The sequence below is a fragment of the Danio rerio genome, chromosome 11, assembly GCF_052040795.2.
Source record: "Danio rerio strain M-AB ecotype USA chromosome 11, GRCz13ab, whole genome shotgun sequence".
In the NCBI taxonomy this organism is placed as follows: domain Eukaryota; kingdom Metazoa; phylum Chordata; class Actinopteri; order Cypriniformes; family Danionidae; genus Danio; species Danio rerio.
The window spans coordinates 14,518,279-14,540,000 of NC_141031.1; the positions used below are offsets into that span (position 1 = coordinate 14,518,279).

General features: G+C 37.7%; 1 protein-coding gene and 2 long non-coding RNA genes across 4 annotated transcripts in view; 2 read left to right on the top strand and 1 right to left on the bottom strand.

The window, feature by feature from the left end:
• LOC147834759 (uncharacterized) overlaps positions 1–21,722 on the bottom strand; it is a 436,363-nt gene that overhangs the window by 355,504 nt on the left and 59,137 nt on the right. The window contains exon 2 of the long non-coding RNA XR_015502488.1: positions 13,760–14,257. This is a non-coding gene — a long non-coding RNA (uncharacterized LOC147834759). The remainder of the gene's footprint in view (positions 1–13,759; positions 14,258–21,722) is intronic.
• The window catches only part of grin3bb (glutamate receptor, ionotropic, N-methyl-D-aspartate 3Bb), a 195,793-nt gene continuing 181,771 nt past the window's right edge, over positions 7,701–21,722 (top strand). For both annotated transcript variants that reach the window (XM_087273482.1, XM_087273481.1), the window contains exon 1: positions 7,701–8,311. In XM_087273482.1, coding sequence (XP_087129608.1) covers positions 7,850–8,311 — 462 coding nt within the window. In that variant the 5' untranslated portion in view covers positions 7,701–7,849. The remainder of the gene's footprint in view (positions 8,312–21,722) is intronic.
• LOC147834762 (uncharacterized) overlaps positions 17,008–21,722 on the top strand; it is a 5,512-nt gene continuing 797 nt past the window's right edge. Inside the window, exons 1-2 of the long non-coding RNA XR_015502494.1 lie at positions 17,008–18,275; positions 19,070–21,722. The exon at positions 19,070–21,722 is cut by the window's right edge and continues 797 nt beyond it. This is a non-coding gene — a long non-coding RNA (uncharacterized LOC147834762). The remainder of the gene's footprint in view (positions 18,276–19,069) is intronic.

The window sequence follows — 21,722 nt, forward strand, 5'->3', positions numbered from 1 at the left end:
TAGGATTGTTGAACATTTAAAGTTCTAAAGCAGCTGTTTTCTCAAAAAAAAAGACGTGATAGTGTCATTAGAAACTGAATAGGAAATGACCTTATTTTAATATAGTCAATCGTGAACTGAGGTGGGCCGGTCTGAGGCTTGAAACTCCAGGGCTGAACAGGAGGCCCACTCCGGCCCTGTAATAGCCTCTGCATAGCCGAGCACTTCCTATAATAAAAGTTTTGAAATCACTATTGAAAACAGAATCCTAATATCATCAACAATGGACATTTTGGTAGTGTTTCACAACATAAACATGACTGAAGTTGAATCGTTTTACTACCTGTGTCAATTTGGGGTTAACTTCTGACAAATGCGGGAAACTGACGTGCGCAGAACCGTCACTGACAAAGAGAGAGAGAGAGAGAGAGAAAGCGCTGGAAAGCAGCGAGAGCGAGTGTGCGCCATACGACTGCGCACGACACTGAGAGCGCGCTCCCCCGACGGCTGATCTCGCTTCTCCGTGGCGTTTTGACACAAAAATACGCGTCCAAATTTAGGGGGGCCAGATGGGGGGCCAAGCTTGTTGACCCCCCCCCCCAGATCTGCCACTGACGCATGACCCTGCGTTTCCGGTCTGACGTATTCGCATGTGTATGAATGAAAGTCTATGGGGAGAAAAGTCAAGTGTGACCGCATCTTAAAAGTGTTTTATTTTTTTTTATTTTTTTATTTAATGCAGTAACTGAAGTCTCTGTGTTTCTCATTTCTCTTTCCTCAGTGATTGTGATTATTAACAGCAGGTGTTCATCAGGGTCTGAATTCACTCATTAGTGTTCATTAACTTTGTCAGGTGAACTGTATTAGTGAACTAGTGTACATAATAGTAAACAAGGGTGCATAATAGTAAACAAGGGTGCAAAATAGTAAACAAGGGTGCAAAGTGTGATTTCAAACGCTGACTTAAAACGTCGAATCTGAGCTCTGTTAACTCAGTTTTCTGCTTTCTTGAAAATGTTACCCAGAATGCACTGTTTTTAACAGAACATTACTGTTTTAGTGAAAAAACATTATTTTACTGTAGAATCTAACTGTTTTTTAACAGCATTTTTTACAGTGTGGGTGTTCTCCTAGACTGGCCTTAGTCACCAGCTTTTATAAGGGTGGTTTTGTACCCAGCCTCAGGAGCTGAGTTGAGTAATGAAAAAGTTATTTTCCCATAGGAAGATTTATGGGCCTTTGTTCTGAACCGTGGTGATTTGCATCTGCATTCTGGGTGTATGCTGATGCAGAAATGTTTAAAGTTTCTTAAAATGTTAATATGTTGCACACATACTAACATAAAATGTAAACAATCGTTCAGTACACTAATTTAGAGACATCAAACATGAACTGTCTATGATCTGGTTTAGCTGTGGTAGAGATAATCATTGATTGCAGGAGGATTAAAATCATAATATTAATACAGGAACAACAGACTTATTGCAAAACACCTGATTCAACATAAAGAGAGGATAAAGGTTTACATTAAAATCATAAAGCAAGGAGCATATAGGAGCTTTACTATGTTTCTGTCCATTTCTGAGTGCATGCCTTTGTGTCGTAAATACTACCTTCCCTGCAGGCACATGATGTCAACATGATGTCATATTGACGTTGTACTCCAACGTCCCCAATGCTGAGTTGACGACTGAACACGACATCAGGCCGATGTCAATATACAAATTCCAACCTAAAATCGACAAAATATCAACATCTAATCATGTTACACCTTGACGTTGTGTGGACGTTATCACCATGACATCTATTAGACATTAGATTTTGGTTACTTTCCAACACAACATAAAATCAACCAAATATCAATGTCAAAATAGCGTTCTCTTTAGATGCTGGTTAGACATTGAATTTTGGTAACCTGACACCATGACCTAAATTTACACTTAATTTAACGTCTTATGATGTTGTGTGTCTGCTGGGTTGGAGTCATATTACACATCCAGTTTATTTTGGGTAAAAGACGTTAATGGTGTATTATTTGTTGAACAAAGCAAAATAATTATGTGTCTGATTGGCAAGATTTGTTACAAAGATACAGCTTTAAGAATAAATGTTATGCGTATAGCCTTTAATGTATTTTTAATTTCAATTTTTTGAAATAAACATTTACCCAACTATAAAACTTTCCACTGCTCAGAAACCTGGTAATGTTAAAATGATTGAAAATAGTGTATTTTTAGAATAATTTTCAAAGAGTATAATTCCCTGAAATATATGTTTTAAGATATACACTCATTTTACATCAGCGTTTTAACATTTCAGTCACTGTCTCATAACCTTCAAAGATTTACTTTCTTATGGGTCATTCAAGACACTAATTTCCTTTAGGAATTAACACACCCTTTCAAACCTCTTGAGACTGCTTATTTTCTCTGCTGAGTATCAAATGTTTGTGAAATTGACAACGAACAAGGGCACTCCACAGCCAGGGAGTTATCTGTTAGGTGCAGACATGATTTAAACAATGGCAAAGTCTGCATATGTGCTCTGTCTCTCTCTTTTTTCATCTTGGAGAGATAAAGTCTTTCTTTTAATTGGTGTTGTCCTGTGTTGGCTTTCGTATCAAAACACAACCTCCCTCCCTGTTAATCTCACATCATTTGCTCTGCTGTTAGACACATAGTTGAAAGGTCACTGGATGCTCACTTATTATCAGAACACCTTCTGAGACAAGAATACCTCTGTTCTGTGTGTTGTCCTTGCGCTCCAGGCAAACTCAGATCAGTTGATCACACACACTGACCAATATGCGGTCTCGAGGAAATTGGCTGGGTTAGTTGTGCTCCAGAAAAAGGTTCAGCTGACAGCTGTGACTGAGGGGCTCCTAATGAGACTGTGTTTGTGCAAGCTGGTTGATGTTGCACAACTACACAATTACATACTTCATAGAGCCCTTGCGGAAGAAATAAGTTAGTATGATTTTGTGCGTGATCACTTTGCAAGAGTTTCTCATATTCTTATAGCACATATACAGTTAACCTGGATTTAATGTCTAAATATACAGTTTGATAGCAAATTACTGTAATTATTTTAGATTTTGGGCATTACTTATGAAATTTGTAAGTAAATTCTACTTTGCAGGCACAATTGAGTGTCTGAATAACTTTAAAGGTGCAGTAAGATTTTACTCTTCTAAAGAATAAAGTACTATAATGCTAAGTGAACATATTTGTTCATCTAAAAATTGTTCATATTAATTCATCTTATTCACCTTTAGTGTGATTTGCTCAGTTCCTAATAAGGGACAGGTTTAAGTTTGGGGTTTGGGGGCATGCCTCCTTTTAAAAATGTAAAATTTTTATATGAATGAAATTTGTACAAATTGGCCACGTTTCTTACAATATGTAAAACACATTATGTTACCTCATGAGATTGGGCTGGACTTCCAGAGGACAGCAGCAGCTTGTAAAATGAGACACAGATTCAAACTTTTGAAAAAGTGACAATTAATTATTTTTTCATTTACATACAATATAAATATTAGGTGAGGCAGTGGCGCAGTAGGTAGAGCTGTCGCCTCACAGCAAGAAGGTTGCTGGGTCGCACCTCGGCTCAGTTAGCGTTTTTGTGTGGAGTTTGCATGTTCTCCCTGACTTTACGTGGGTTTCCTCCAGGTGCTCCGGTTTCCCCCACAGTCCAAAGACATGTGGTACAGGTGAATTGGGTAGGCTAAATTGTCCGTAGTGTGTGTGTGAATCTGTGTGTGGATGTTTCCCAGAGATGGGTTGCGGCTGGAAGGGCATCCGCTGCATAAAAAACTTGCTGGATAAGTTGGTGGTTCATTCCGCTGTGGCGACCCCTGATTAATAAAGGGACTAAGCCAACAAGAAAATGAATGAATGAATGAATGAATATAAATATTACAAATGCAAACTTTATCGGAGCAGTTAACATACAACTTATCTGGGCAGTTTACAAGCAACTTTATTGAATCGTCATTGGAGGAGCCTGTGAAAACAACCCTCTCCAATATTTTTAATTTTTACTGCAATACAATACATATATCATTCCGAAATACGGTTCTGCACCTTTAAAGTCAATATGAAATGGAAGTCAAGTTTTTCCTTTTTACTCTGCCACAAAACCAAAAATAAACAACCCCCTACTAACAAAAGGTGAACATCCAACTAGATACATGGAAGACAAGAAACATAGCAAGACAAAACGGGCAACATCAACAAACAACACAAGACAGAGAAGTAAATAGACAAGAAACTAGGAAAGGAGGGAGAGAGGGAAAGGAGCCAAGACAAACAAGGGAGGGAAGGGAGGGCAAAGCTAAGGAGGGACAAACGTTGACATATGCTATCAATGTCTTTTGTAGAAATGCTTATTTATGCTTTCATGACCTCTTGGTTAGACTTTTGGAATGTATGTCTAGTTGCCCTGTACACCTAATTTACAAACTTCAATCGGTTTAAAGCTGCTAAAGTGCTTTCTAGAACTAAGAAATATGATCATATTACTCCAGTTCTTTCAGCATTGCATTGGCTACGATTACTTATCATAAAGATGTGTAATACAATTAACCTACACAGCCCAGAATGGCCTATCTTCCCAGTATTTGAGTGAGCTCCTGATGTATTACATCTCCTCATGTTCACTATACTCAATTAATTCTGGACAATTCATAATTCCTACCTAGATCAAATCGGAACTGCTTTCTGAGTGGGGGTGGGGGATGTTTGGGCTTTTAGCAGTGACATTTACATCACACTGAACTGATCTGAATTAAACTAAACTACAACTTTGACAGCTGGTTTGCTTGATTTATCTTCCTTTTTGAATCAATCCCAGAAACAATTTTCTTCAAGAATATTTAAAAAAAAAAATCAGGAATGTCACATAACACAGAGATTTTAGGCATCACAGTGGCTCAGTGGTTAGCACTGTTGTCTCACAGCAAGAAGATCACTGGTCTGAGTACTGCCTGGGCCAGGAGGCACTTCTGTGTAGATTTAGCATTTTCTCTCCATGTTCATGTGGGTTTCCTCCAGGTGCTCCGGTTTCCTCCACAGTCCAAAGACATGCAGTTTAAGTAAATTGTGTAAACAAAATTTGTAGATAACGGCTCTCAATATGGATTGCTGCAGTCTCAAAGATTAAGAAATGGCTTTATAACCCTTTGTCACGCAGGTCTTATTTAATTGATTTCTTGATTGCAGGCAGGTGTTGCAGCTATCAGGTCTGGGTATGGTGAGAAATTGAACTTAGGTGTAATAAACCAGAGGTAAATGATGTTTTAACAAGAGTTCTAAACACTTTTTCACACAAGGCTAAGTAGTGTTGTATTTTGTTTCCATTAATAATACAAACCATAATTTTTAAACTGCATGATGTGTTTACTTGTGTTATTTTTGACTACTGTTTACATTTGTTTGATGATCTGAAACATTAAAGTGTGACAAACATGCAAAAAAATTTAAATAAAAAAATAAATCAGTAACTTATCAGTAATCTTAACTGGTCTTAAGCTGCGGTCACACTAAAGTTTGTGTGTGTGAAATTCTGTCGTACTGCGCTGCGAAAAGGAGCGGGATTAATCAAGATAATTAGGCATTAAAAAAGGAGCGATTTGCTCCATGTTTTAAATTTTTGTCCAGAGAGGTCATGTCATCGATTGGTCTCATGCAGTCAAGTGATGCGAATTCGAAGGTCAGAGTTCACCAAGCAGCCTGCGAAACTTGACGCATGACCTTGCGTTTATGATCTGACACATTTGCATGCATATGAATGGAAATTTATGGGGAGACAAGTCCAATGTAACCACAGCTTTACTCATATTAGAATTTCTTTGGTAACACTTTACTGCAGAAATGCATTTACTATTATGAACAAACTATAAACAATACATTTACTACAGTATTTGTTCATGTTAGTTGACGTTAGTTAATGAAAATAAAATTGTTCATTGTAAGTTTGTTTACTCAGTGCATTAACTAATGTTAAGCAAGTAAGAATTTGGATGTTAATAATGCTTTAGTAAAATATAAATGCTGTACATGTATTGTTCATTATTAGTTCATGTTAGTAAATGCATTAACTAATGAACCTTATTGTAAAGTGTGACCATTTCTTCTATATTTCATCCCTATTCACAATTTATACATCACATTTTTGCATCAGACCCCTTTTAGGTCTATAATTATAAATTGATTTATTTACTTATTGGGATGAGTGTAATATATTTTCTTGCTTTGTTATATTTAATTTACTAAATGAATGAATCAGCAGTCTTATTTCAATGTTCTGTGAGAAAGCCAATATGCTAATTGTGCCATTCCATAGCTCTGACAAGAATGAACTCCTATGCATAATGATTATACCTTCACACAATTTCAAATACAGCAGATGACGAAGTGATAGTAAATGAGCATTTTTCCGGTTATATGCCACGTTTTCTTCTTTTTTGAAAGTGGCAGAATCTTAATAGTATACTTTTTTGTCTCGCTGTTGGAGCAAAATATACCTTTGTACACAAGCCGTTTCATTTATCCTGCTATTGTTTTTTCAGTGTTTCATATTCAAAAATATAAAAAGGATCCAGTTTATAACAATTGAGCAGACTTGCTGACTCTTATTTTATTTTATTGTTATTATACTTATTTTTCTGTTGGTACTTTGAATCCAAAAATTTTATACTGCTTTTTTATTGCCCACAGCAAACGAAACAACCATAAAAATGAAGGTGACTTTTATATTCTGTTTAGCTTTTATCTCTTAATATTAGTAATTAAGGGAAATTTCGTGTTAGTCTCACATTCCATGCTTCTCTGGTTCTTTATAGCGTATAACAGGGTGTGTGATTGGCTGAGGCTTCAGTCCACCTTCATCAGATTCCATTTTACTGCATGACTGGACCGTATCGAATTTCTGATACTCAGGTCCAAACAGTGACCCACTTACCATCACCTGCCTTCTGTTATCTCTCTCTTCTCTATTATTTTCCTTCATGTTAATTTAAACTATCAGCTTGTTTTATTGATACAACTGCAATAAAATGTTCAATAATTTTGAAAATCCATTCATGTTTTTTTGCAATCTACTATGGCATTATTGGAAACATTTTAATAGTGGGGGAGACACTGAAGAAATAATAACAATTATTTATTTATCCACCCTCTTTTTTAAAATCTACTGCCTCTAAAATCTTTCCTCTTCCATACAGCAAGAGTAAACAGTGATGAAATAGTGCCCATTATGTGCCAAACTCCGAAAAGGACAAAACACCATTAAATTATGTCCTTTGGCTATTTTTAAGTCTTTTATGTGTTTTGTGTGAGAAGCAAACATTTACTATACATGAAATTAACAAGTGGTTTTTGCATAAGAACAAACTTATTAAGAAAGTTACATCAAACTTAAGTGTGATGACAAACTTTTTTTTTTTTTTTTACATTTTAGTGATAGAATATATATATAGCGAGGCATAATTCTATGAATAAAATAAATATATATATAAAAAAAAACTATAATAAAAACAATGACTTTGGGTAACAAAAAAAAAAAAAAAACATTTTAATAACAGGTTTCGTGTATTTATGGTCTAGTTAGCAGTACGTCGTTCTCCTAATGATACCATTACGCCTCTCCAGCGCATCTTTGGGTGTGAACGCAACGACATCTCCGCCTTTCGCGAAACCCCCTCCTTTCCTGAGCTGAGTATCACATTCACACAGTAACTCCATAGATCACTCCTCATACACCATCCTGCTCAAAAATAATAAAGGACGTTAAAGAAAAGACCTGACAACAAGGCGAGCAATGCTATCTTCTGACAATGCCTCATCACCACCTTTGAGAGTGAAGCAGGATGAATTTCATCTTCTACACATTTCTGGCATACTTTTATTTGGGATCGCAAATCTTCCTTCTCCATACTCTCCTTCTTCTCCAGCCCGCTCATTCTCACCCGCAGCCCTGTCACATCCTAGCGCGGATAGGACACACCGTGCGCCTGGGTGCGCTCCTGCCTCCCCGCCAGTCGGTCCGGGTGCGGGCGGCTCTCCACCGCGCCCTCAGCGGTCTCGCCGAAAGCGGCAACAACTTTCTTCCGTACAACTTGAGCCTGGACGTGGTGGCTCGAGAAGCCCAGAGCGGAGACCCCGAGTCGCTCTTCAGGTGTGTGTGTCAGGATATTGTGGTCCAGGGGGTCTCGGCTGTGCTCGCCTTCCCTCAGACGCAAGAGGAAATAGTACAAATGGAATTTATGTCTTCTTTTTTGGAAATCCCTTTTATAAGCATCATTGAGCACGGAGAACCCCTCAAAACTCAGGTAACGCGTTTCATATAAGCAGCAAACATGATGCTGTTTGTGTGTGCTGGTTTGTTGACTTTGTTTACGAATGTAGTTCAATTTTTTCAACTTAGAATACACTTGTGACGCGCTTTATGCGCAAATAATGTGCACGACTTTTATTCATCTGTTAACTGGCTTTAAAACAAATTAATCGGTTAGTTACTGGGATTTGGTTATCGAAAACTTATTTAGCCTTAAATCCCCAACACGCTCTCAAGGCGGCAAAAACACCTTGTACATTTGTATGTGTGTTTAAACATAGCAAAACTGTTTTAAACAACGTTTTCTGTTACAAAAAATGCAACAGTTCGCTGTTCCAGAACTTTCCATTTAAATTACAATTGGGCAGTGCATAGACAAAATTTGAGATGATGAATTTATAGATGAAGGTTATAATTATTTCACATATTATTTTCATTTTTCTGTCTATCTCCAAAAGTTTGACAAAAGGAGACAATCTTAATTTATCAGGATATTTCTTATGATGTTGTGCATAGAACAACTGGTTACAAATGAGGCTGAAATGTGGGCATTACATTGGTTTTATAATAAACACCTTGTGTCATGACCTTGAACAAAAGGCTTTGACTGAATGATATATGTCACTACCCTGATACTCGCTCTAAATGCAGTTTTGTATCGGATTGACAAACCTAAAAACCAGCTTATATTCAAATAACTAAAATTAGCATTAAATACAATATAGATTATTTAAGACTTTAGGCTCGTCCTTGACAATGAGACCCAGAATGTTGTATAGATATATACTAAAAACATTAAAGTTGAATAATCCCTCGAGTTGATTAATTTGATAAAACAACACAAGACTCAAGGCTTATTATAATCACCTTTAAGTGCTAGTAAAACAATTTATATAAAGCCACCCAATTAACCACCATGCCCTCAATTTGTGTGCTACCCAAAATGACTTGTACAATTCGGTTTCATTTTATTTTTCTTTGATGTCAAGGGAGATTCATTTCTGCGATAGTGGCTTCACTCTGAGAAGGCAGCTTGAAGTGGAATAGCTGATCTTTCCCTCAGGTCACAACAACAGATCTCCACGGCGTGTGTTAGGTTTGTGTTTTGGACAGTTGTGATGCCCCTTCTCTCTAAGAGAAAATGCTTTTTTACCGACAGGTGTGTTCCCTGAAGCAGAAATATATGCCACATTGCATAACACTCAGTCAGGTATGTCATGTGCCGAGACAGTTTCTGAAACATCAGTGTCAAATGAGATGTTCTGGTAAAATGCTGGAGTAAATGATACGGCCTGGAACACATCAGATGGGGAAGATGACATTTGCGTGAAGCAGCTGTGCTTTATAATTGTTTGCACATAATTGTATCTCCGTCCTTTGTTGATTGTCATGTTTGATTCTGAATTGTTGGCATACATAATGACACATAATAGAATTCATTTGAGTATATTGGATACTTTGCACCTGCTTTGGCTTCGGAGGGAAGCTTCATGTGCTGGTGTATTTGGCATGCACCGCTGGCTGAAAAGTGCTTACATCACAAGGTACTTTAAGAAATTAAAAGAGGGGGAAAATACCGTAAATCTTGCAGGCAGCTGGGGAAACGCATACATTTGTCTTGTGTAATATCCATCCATTAAAATCACTTCTGGGGCTTCTTAACTACTATACAATTATTTCAGTGGTCCAATAAAAATCAGCAATCACTCCTCTTAAATGGAAAGACTTTGATTTTATTGTTTGAGAATAAACCAGCACCTATGGAAGATGTGAACATGATGTCAATGATTATAGCCTGTTTGAGTCATGATGCTGATATCGGACAAGTGTCACACGGGATCACGCAATGACAGATCTCAGTGTAGGCTGTAAACCTCTGTCCATGTCCTTCTGCAACCTGCCAATCAGTGTAAAAGCTCAGGGCACTCTGCTCTAGTGTGTCACATCGCTCCGGCTAAAATAAAGGCAGGCTGATAATAGGGCTTGTGAAATTGCTGCTGCTGGAATGCTTATGGGACGCTCCAAGCCGCTTGGATCCTGCTTCACTTGATCTGCTAATCTTACTGGTTGCGAAGAAATGTGTGCACTTCTGCAGACCGGCTTTTGCCTTGTGTTGTGTTCATCAATTGTTACAGCTGCATGTGGAGCTGCACACAGGGCAGTCATGCAGTGCAAGTGTTTTTTTAAACTCTCTTTGTTTTATTGCTCAGTTTGGTTTGTTGCAGTTCTGCCATGTCAACTTTAAAGCTTTAACTTGTGTTCTCGTGTTAGGGGTCTGAAAGACCCCAAGGCCTTTTAAATGACCTCAAAAAGAAACAATGCTACCACCAGTGGATGACAATGGCTTTCTAATGGAGTGCATGCTCACTTTATAATACAATAGAGAGGAAAAGCTACTGTAATCCTAGTCTTCTGGCTTTAGATCAGTGGATTGCATTGAAAGAATCTAATGGAGGCAGCTAATTGGTGCTAAATCCTGCCTAATATGTGTCAATTTTTCCTACTAAAATCATGGTGTTACCAAAAAGCAATATTTTTTTTTCCTCTCACACACGCACGCACACACACACACACACACACACACACACACACACACACACACACACACACACACACACACACACACACACACACACACACACACACACACACATATTATATATATATATATATATATATATATATATATATATATATATATATATATATATATATATGTATATATGAGCAATATCACACAAGTAGTCTTTGGCTGTGTCCGAAACGCCTACTACTCAGTAGGTACTGCATTTGAATTTATCGTACTACTTGGCCGTTAGAAAAGTACGTTCTATACAGTTTGAATGTAAAAAGTATGAATGGAATTCAGATGTACTACATCAGCCATTTTGACATAGTCATGTGACGTACCTGCGTAACTTGCGTTGCTTCACTCCCATTCATAAATTCGCTCGCGGGACATCATGGGATAGCGCAGCATGCATGGGATGTGCACTCCAGAATTTAGCCGGAAGTAGTAAGTCATCCGGGTACTTCTCGCATACTGTTTTTCGAATTCTATGAATTCGGACATACTACTCGGCTCACATACTGATTTTAGCATACTATATAGTGTGGAAGTATGCGGTTTCGGACGCAGCCTTAGTGTCCCACCAGTGACGATGTACAATTAGGTGCAATAATATTATGTAGTTCTTGAAAATATTCTGCAGCCGACAGTGCTGCATAATATCATTGTGCCTTCTGAAGTCAATGGAATGGCACACTACAGAAGAGTTAAGTTTAAAATAGGAAAATTGCATAAATTTTTTTAGATGGTCTTTAGACTGAAAACTCGACTGTTTAACGCTATGTGACTTGTTAAATGAGTCTATTTTCAAAGTATTCCTTTGATTAACAGGCTTCTACAACACAAGGACGTTTACATTACTGTTTCTTCGTTGTCCCGTCTGGACTCACATTCCAGCTCTACTTGTATGAACTCGATTAAAACAACAAATGTTCTTTCTTGTCTTTAATTTGCAGTATAAATGATAAAGGGTGACCAGAGGGAATGCCATAAAATGAAAGAGAAACCCAGCGCACAGACCCAAAACACAAAGCTCTTTATTATGTAGAGTCTATATCTATACAGCTGTAGCAGTGTCATGCTGTGAAAGTATGCTATAAAGACCTGCATAAAGTGAGCTTCCACTGACTGTTGCACAGCTCCATAAAAGTGTCGCTTTATTTAATCACAGTTTAACACCATACGATTTATTACAGTTCTATAAGAGAATTGTAAACTGACAGCTTGATTTTATTGTTTATACTCAGGCAGCTGCAAGAGGAGTTTTTTTGTACTTTTTGACTGGTATTGAAATTTATAGTTTGGACTTATTGAAACATTTAATATGTATATACAAAAGTAAAATATCATGAAGTTATTTGTATGAATGTAGATTTGTAATTTTAGCTGTACATTATTTAGATTTATAGGTAATTCAAAGCAACCTCCAAACCTTCAAGGGGTGGTAGAAAATTTATTTTTGAGGCTTGGTTGTGTTCATAAGATGCAAAGCAATGTGCTCATGCTTCATATGTAAAAAAAAATTGTGTTATTTTTTCAGATATCTTACTTTGATTATATACTGCTACTCAGCTAAGCTGAAAACGACTATCACATTTCCTAGACTTGTTCCTCTGAAAGGCCCGTCCTCAAGAGGCTCTGATTCGTCAGCTAGCATAATGTGCTGTGGATTGGCTCTACGTCAACCGGAAAAGTGGCATGCCCCTACAAGCACGTGCTTTTGCACTGTGTAAATGCTGTCAGTCAGAGTAGCTGTTGGCCATATCAGTTTGTGCCTGAATAAGACAGAAAATGACACAGAGGACACAAAACCTCACGCCTGCTCTCTAAAATAAAATCTGACAAGTGTCTTTCACATATATTTGGAATAGGCATATGTAAGTAATATGAAACATTCACAAATCTTTTGCAAGTTTGTTATTTGAGATGTAGAGGGCAGGGAAAGCGACAGCATAAAAAGACACTACAGCGAAGATTGTGGGCGTTTACAGGGGTTTGATTGCTAAAAATGATTTTGTAGCTAAATTGTTACGGTGCCAAACAGCATTTCCCATTGTTTAAGCTAACACTAACCTTCCGTTTTGTGCTAACGTTAACGCTGGAAAGTATGTATGTAATAGATCAATTTTAACAAATAAACATACTTTTAAGTTGTGGCTCATAATCCACAGCTTCTTCTATTATGGTTGAAGCTGCTTATTTCAGGAGTTTTTAGACGTATGCAGCACTGAACTGGGAGAGATTCTGAAAGCTGTCCTTTGTCAAATGCTAGCTATATCTTTATTATAATTCTCTGGAACTTAATTACAAATTACATTGCACAAGCACTTTCTCTCTTTGCGTAGTGTCCTTTGGAAGCCCAAATACAGAAACAGAACATGCTCTTTGGAAAAACAGCATTTGGATGGCATTTTAACTTTCTCTGCTTTAACATTACAGTGCCTCTGGCCACACCCTTTCGTTGCTTAAAACTATTTCTGAATTCAGTTCTAATTTCCAGCAAACTAATAAATGAATAATAATAACAAAGTGTGGTCATAAAACGGAGTTATATCCAAATACACATGCTATGCCCCATGGTTTAAACCTGACAGGTTGGCAAATCTAAGCTTGTTTTTAATAAAACAAATATAAATATGCATATAATAACATTATACAAAAGCAGATTGTCATGAATAAACTGAAAAAAGCCCCCGAGATGAAAGTAGGATTTTTTTATTTATGTAGGCTAAAAAATAATAATTTTATAAAATTTTTATCTTTTAATTCTTTTTCATTTGTAAATATATTTTTTGTATTGCTGTACACCCTGTGTGTATTAAGAAATGTGTAAGCGAGGCACACAAACAACCTGCTTGGCACTAGACTTTAGACCTGCTTCGATCTGGTCTATAGCTAGCTCTCTGCAACTCTCACATGGTAGCCCACTGAAGCTAAGCAGGGCTGCGCCTGGTCAGTACCTGGATGGGAGACCACATTGGAAAGCTAGGTTGCTGCCGGAAGTAGTGTTAGTGAGGCCAGCAGGGGGCACCCAACCTGCGATCTGTGTGGGTTCTAATGCCCCAGTATAGTGACGGGGACTCTATACTGCTCAGTGAGCGCCGTCTTTCAGATGAGACGTTAAGCTGAGGTCCCGACTCTCTGTGGTTGTTAAAAATCCCAGGATGTCCTTCAAAAAAGAGTAGGGGTTTAACCCAGCCAATTCTGCCCACTGGCCTCTGTCCATCATGGCCTCCTAACCCTCCCCATATCATTACTCGGTCTCCTCTCCACCAATCAGCTGGTGTGTGGTGTGTGGTCTGGCGCAAAATGGCTGCCGTCTTGTCATCCAGGTGGATGCTGCTCACTGGTGGTGGATGAGGAAATTCCCCCCTATGTGTAAAGTGCTTTGAGTGCCCAGAAAACTGCTATATAAATGTACAGAATAATTATTTTTATAGTACGTCAAAAATAGCAATGCGTCTGCAGTTAACACACCTCCTTTTAGACCAGAACGCCAAGCTGAAACTAGCAAACTAACTAACAATATTGCATCGCGCCTCGCGCCGCATTGCACCGGGTGTATGATAGGGCCCAATGTCTCATTTTGCATTGAACTTTAAGTGTATTACATTTAGAGATATTGTTTATGTCCACACATCTACAAAAGCTTTTAGACTGAAATGTTTATAATTATATTACTTAAGTATAGTATTACAAAGATTTGAGTCAATAATTCTATTCTTACCTAATGCTAACTGTTTCTTAACTGTAACTGTTTCTAACTGCTAACTGTTTCTGGTTATAGTCACACATTGGCAACAATGTGTGAATATAACCAGTTTCTTATAGTAAAGATTTCTTATTTTATTTTTTTTTAAATAAAAACTGTTTGCAGAAACACATTGACATTCTCCCTTTGTATATGTCATCAGTACGGAAATTCCTGGCCATTAGTGACAATCTCTCCCTTATTAGAATAGTATGTTAGTCTTGTGTTTTAATCTGCCACTATGCTGACACCTAGGCATTTGTAGCTCCGCCCTTTAAAAAAAAATTCTCATTTGAATTTAAAGTCACCAAATGGCACAATTAGGACCAAAACTTAAAAGGGGCAACTAAAAAGACCTATAAAACATTATTAGTGAGGTATTTTGAGCTGAAACTTCATATACACACTTTAGGAGCCTCAGAAACTTATTTTACATCTTGTAAAAAGGGGCATTATAGGTCCCCTTTCTCGCAAAAAATAACCAAAACTATTCATGATGTGTATATTATATGATTTATCATCTATGCAAATGTAGGTAAACGATGAACGACTCTTTAAGTAAAGTACATTCATGAGATCATGGTGAAATTGAGTTGCTAAAAGGGCAGCATTCAATGTGTTTGATTAGAGACTATCTCTGCACACCAGCAAAGGTTACTTAGCCAAAGCTATCTAGATATTTTACCCAAATCATGAGTGTGAAAGGTCCCACATTCAGTTTGCTTAACATGAAATATGCAAGATTTTAAAGGTCACCCTTGGGCAGAACTCAAGACTATTACTTGCTCCATGAATTTATAGATCATAAAATCCAAGCTCCTACTGAAACAGCACAAAATTGAGCCAGAAATTGCAAAGGATTTTAGGTAATTTAATAAGAAAAAAAGTTTGAAGTTCAAGGAGTTTCCACTGCTGAACAGTTACAGGGACTTACTTTAGCTTTATCTTCATTTGAAGACAGAAATGGCCAGTAAGCGCAATCATTGAGCTTTGCGTTTTGCTGATTGTTTGTTAAACATTCAAAATTCAGCACATCATAACATCTTATTATTACGAAATACAGCAGGATTTTAACTCTAGAGTTGCAAGGCAAACATTTATTTGGTAGGCAGTATATATAGTTAGCTAGCTGTGCATACAATGGTGTCTCCGGGGCTTTAAAGATGCACATTCCAATTGTTTTAATGTCTTCATGAAATATTTTACAATTGTTTGATGTGAACGATCCATAAAAATCACCACTACTGAAGGTGTTGTTTTGTTCTGTTTTCTGCATTTCCTAAACTTCCTCTTTCCAAGATTATTCTCTACAGACAGCCTGGTAACTTAATGGATAACAATCAAGGCGGTTAATACAAATCAATCTCAGGCAGAGGTGAATCCCATGAGCTACTTAACTACAATAATTACTAAGATCACAATCTTTCCACTATTGTGACCTTGAACAAAGCAACTACCTTCGTGCTGGTCCAGTGGGACTAACCTGTGATTGCTGTTCTGTACTATTAGAGAAAACTAATGTTGCCGATCATCATGTTGCAGTAATAGGTCATTTTGTTCTTTAATAAAGTAAGAACAAAATGTGTGAATTGTATTCACAATAATAGTAATTGCACAATGAACAATGGAATTATTTAGGGATGGCACGGTGGCTCAGTGGTTTGCCTCACAGCAAGGTTGCTGTTTCAAGTCCTGGCTGGACCAGTTGGCATTTCTGTGTGGAGTTTGCGTGGGTTTACTCTGGGTGCTCTGGTTTCCCCCGCAGTTCAAAGACAGGAGGTATAGGATAATTTAAATAACTAAATTGGCCTTAGTGTACATAGTGTGTGAGAGAATGTGACTGTGTATGGGTGTTTCCCAGTATAGGGTTGCAGCTGGAAGGGCATCTGCTGTATTAAACAAATGCTGGAATAGTTGGCGGTTCATTTCGCTGTGGTGACACCTGATAATAAAGGGACTAAGCTAAAGGAAAATAAATGATATTGTTTAGAGATCAGTTTTGCTTTCTCAAATGCCCTATTTTAATATCCCACTCCCAAAGCAACATCCAAACAGGGGATTCCGTTTGAAAATCTTATATGTATATTTATATTATTTAATTATATTTATATTATAATATCCTGTGGTCTCAATTATTAATCCTATCCAAACAGTAGATTTTCAAATATTTATCAGCATTATTGTTTAAGAAGTAATTAACATGACAGTCCACATTATTTTAAACACCTTAATGTGAATACTTTCGTGCAATCATCCCTGAACATCTTTGTTACATGTTTGAAAGTTACGTCAAGATAACCCTTGTACACAGACTTCTGATTCAACACAAGTATCATTTACTTAGAAGTGTGGGTTTTGGTTTTTTTTAGTTAGAGTGAGTTCATCTAAAAACATAAATTCTGTTATTAAACGTGCAGTAGGTGATTGTCTTCAGAACCATTTTTTGCAACACAGGCTCATTCTGAAAACGTATTCCCATGGATGTTTCTGGTGACCGCAAGTAATGTAGCTGGAGGTTCGTATGGCTGCATTTCATTTTATTAAGCGAATGCTATGGGGTGGTAAAATGCCGTTCTTTTTGGTGCTTACCGGGCTTTCCCGCGCAACCAATTTGTCCAGTTAGCTCGTCGTGTATGTCGGCGGACTTGAGATGCAGAGAGGAGTTGATCATGATGATGACGAGTCCAGGAAAGAGCGGTTCCAGAAAATCAGGTTAGACAAAAAAAAGATTTAAAAAAATAAAACGAACAAGTGAACAACAGGGTGAGAATGTGGTAAAATCTGAAAATGTGGTAAAAATCAAAGGAGCGGTTTTCTTTTTCTGGACAGCATTTGTAAACCGTTGGCTGGGTTAAGGGAAGTAAGCGGGCAGGCGGGTCAATTTGTAAAATTGGTTGGGTTTAGGGAAGAGGAGGGTGGGTCTGTCGATTGGCCGGTCGGCCAGTCAATCAATCAGTCATTTATTGGCCGACAGCAGCCGCTCGCAAGAGGCATTTGACATGCAAAAAAGCGCACACAGCGCCCTCTCACGGATTTGCAAAAACCAAAACTGCAAAAATATGTACATCCCGTATATTGGACATATTTCGCGGTTGTCAGAAACGTCCGCGGGAATGAGCCTGGGTTGATTTTTTGTTGTGCTGGTTAAAACTCTTCCCATTCCAATAGTAATGATTAATGTAAATGATCTAAATGTATTTATATGTATTTCTATATTCTGAGACTAAAAAATGTTCATCCAATTAAAAATTGTCCTAAACTGTCTGTCAACAAATGTATATTTATACAACTGCGCATCTATGTTCACACAGATCCGCCGATGCGCGTGCACACCAGAAAACAATTGCTGAATCAAAACTTTTTAAAATCCTGAATTAATCTTGAAGTTACTTTTGCACAAAGGAGGAAGGGTGACACCATGGCTGAAGTATTTCTTTTAGATAGGTAATGTTTTAAAACAGTTTTAGTCATGAAAAGCTTACGTAGATTGTGTTGTTATAAATGGTTTATATGCATAGAAGTGTTGTTCAGTCACAAAATCTTCCAGTGAAACATTGATGTGACTATTTTCAATTTGATAAGATGCTTTTTACAGCATAATTAATGTCAATTTTTATTTAGTTTAACAACAAAACATCAGTAAATAGTGCTATTCTGCCTAGCCTGCTTTACTGAGGTGAAGTTGGTTTTATATTCACATCGGTTAATTTTTTAACCATAACAACCTGTGACTTGCTCTCTATATTGTTTACTGTTTACTTTGAATATATGGTCTGAAATAGCATGTAAGTATGGTTTAGTAATAAGTGTAATTCCTGCTCCCTGCCGGCCAACCACTAATCATACAGTAGTCGCTATAGGACAAAGCGTGTGAGAAAATCATCCCAGCGATCCTTGCATGCATGAAATATTGCATATGACAAGTTTTGCTTGCTACACAACTGAAAACGAGCAGTATTGTATTTGAAACATATTATGCTAACTGGTTAGCATTTAGGCAGATCACCTACTTTACCTTTAATTACTCACCGTTGTGTAAGATTCAATAACCTTCAACACTGTAATCTGCTTGAATGAAAATGCTAGTATGAGAAATCCATCCATCCATCTGCTTTTAATGCAACAGGGGGTGCCATGGACAACTGCTATCCAGTAACTGCCCTTGTGTAAGTGTAAAAGGCACAACATACTGCTTATGTACACATGAGATGGAACAGTGTCTTATATTTCTTTTTTTTTTTTTTGCTAACTTGTACTTGATAGACATGTGTGGCCATTTCTCTCATGTTTTTGCAGCACCTCACATGCATTTTAGATGTCAAAATAAATTTCAACTTTTCCATGCATCACTTCACATCAATGTTAATTTCAAAACAGTGGACCAATCAGAAGAGCTTGTAGATGGGGAATGGGTTGTGACCTTCTGTTGACAGTATCAAGTTGGCATGATAATTTCAATTGACAGCAACAAGGTAGATTAGGTGCATTTTCTGACTCCGAGTTGTAGCAGAGCTGTGTTTTGTTTTTGACTAGCTCTGGTAATTGGCAAATATGGACTGACTATTCATTGTTGGAGTACATCTTGGAACTATTGCTCTCTTTAGAGGATGAGAGAGCTCTCAGATTTCCAACTTAGGCTCATTATTGATACATACCCCTATATACATTTCTGGACAGTGTCGGAGAAGCCATCCACAAGGAGGTAAGTGGTCAGCTGGTAGCCTGAAAAGATACAGAAGTCAACAGCAGAATCATACTTTCCCATAGCATTCATTTTAAAGATAAAATGCAGCCATACGTAGCTCTGGCTACATAATTTGCACTCTCTAGAAATGTATACAGGGGTACGTTTTCACAATGTTGTAGATTTCATCTGAAATATCTTAATTTATGTACTGAATAAAGGACTCAGGTAACTAAAATGGCATGAGGTTGAGTAATTAAAAACAGAATTTTCATTTTTGTGTAAACCAACCCTTTAACCTGTTGGCTTTTAAGCATTTTGAGGCTGGCATTTTTAACTAATGTTAAATTCTTCAAGTAAGAGCTGCTCGCACTTAAGTAATGTAACGCTTTTCACCTCTAACTGAGTTATCTTTGCTGATTTAGGCCTACAATTTCAATATAAGTTGCAAAGAGTCAGGAGTTATTTGTGAAACAGAGATCAGCACAATGCTAAAAAATCAAAATGAATTTAATCAACATTCCAGGAGCCAGATATTGGGCAGGATGTTATGATGCGTTGAAGAGAATGTGCTTCTTACTCACTCTGTGACCTCAAAAGTGTAAAGTGAGAATTACCTAAATCTCAACACTACAGGAATCCTTCAGAGATCTTCTTCTGTCAGAGAGGTACATAGGCTTTCAAGTGTGTTTACATTCAGCCTCCCTTATACACCGCATTACCAAAACCTTGACAAGTGATCAGTGAGATCCGAAATATCCAGAGAGAGCTATCTGTTAACATTCCCATTCATTTCAAAGAAAGTTCCTTGGCTGGCATGGGAATACATGACTAATCACACTGGAGCTGCAGGAAAATGATGTCATGACAGGTCTGATTGGCTGATGCACCATGAGAATGCAGTCTTGGGTTTTCACTAGCAGTGTAGCTATTAGAGCTCCTGCTCCAGGCTAATGTGGGAGCTATGATGTCAAAGGCAGCAAATGGGGAAAAGCAAGTCTTTTTCATGCTTTTAGAACTACCTATAATTGGACATTGGTGGATCTTGTAATATAGGTAGGCTTATATGACATCAAATATTCTTGCTGCGATAAATGTCTGAAGCTTGAAGTTAATACATTAAAATCAACAGTGAGAAAAAGTTTTTAAATTTTAGTTTTAAATAGCTATTAAATATGGCTAGTTATTAACACCCTTTAATAAAAAAAGATATGCTTGTATTTAGTTAGGCATTAACTATTAACATAGTCTATGGTTAATAAATGATTTTGTAGTTGTCGTTGTGAGTTTAGTACCAATATTTCAGCATGTAGTAGGGCAGATTGAGCACTGATAAGAGATGCAGTCAAGAGACCCACGGCGACTCTGAATAAAGGGTGCCCAAACTTGGTCCTGGAGTGCCAGTGACCTGCATAGTTTAGCTCCAACTTCCTTCTACAAACTTGCCTGGAAGTTTCAAGTATACCTAGAAAGAGATTGATTTGCTGCTTCAGGTGTGTTTAATTGGGGATGGAACTAAAATACGTGCCCTCCAGGACCGAGTTTGGACAACCCTGCTCTAAATGAACTGCAGAGATCTACAGCTCAGGTGGGGGATCTGTCCATAGGAAAAGTATCAGTCATACACTACACAAATCTGTGTTTTGTGGAAGAGTGGCAAGAAGAAAGCCATTGTAAAAAGAAAACCAATAGAAGCTTCATTTGCTGTCTGCCAAAAGCCATGTGAGTGTCCCAGCAAACAAGTGGAAGAAGATGCTCTGGTCAGATTAGACCAAAATGGAACTTTATGGCCTAAATGCAAAACGATATGTGTGGAAGAAACCTAACACTGCACATCACTGTGAACACTCCATACCCATTGTCAAACAGAGTGGTGGCAGCATCATGCTCTGGGGGCTGCTTCTCTTCAGCGGGGACAGGGAAGCTGGTCAGAATTGATGGAAAAGATGGATGAGGCCAAGTACAGGACAATCTGCAAAACACTTGAGACTGGGGCAGAGATTCACCTTCCATCAGTACAATGACTCTAAACATAAAGCCAAGGTTACAATGCAATGGTTCAAAATGAAACTTATTCATGTGCTGTTATGGCCCAGTCTAAGTCCAAACCTAAATCCAATCGAGAATCTGTGGCAAGATCTGAAAACTGCCGATCACAACTGCCATTACTCTTCATTTAATCTGACTCAGCTTGATTTGTTTTGCAAGGAAGAATAGGCAAAGATTTCAGTCTCTAGACGTGCAAAGCTGGTAGAGACATACCCCAAAAGACTTGCAGTTGTAATTGCAGCAAAAAGAGGTTGCACAAAGTATTCTCTTTGGGGGCAGCGTGAAAGGTTTGGGGGTTGGGGGGGGTTGATGAGGATGTTTGGGTGTATGGGCTGAATACATTTGCACACTAA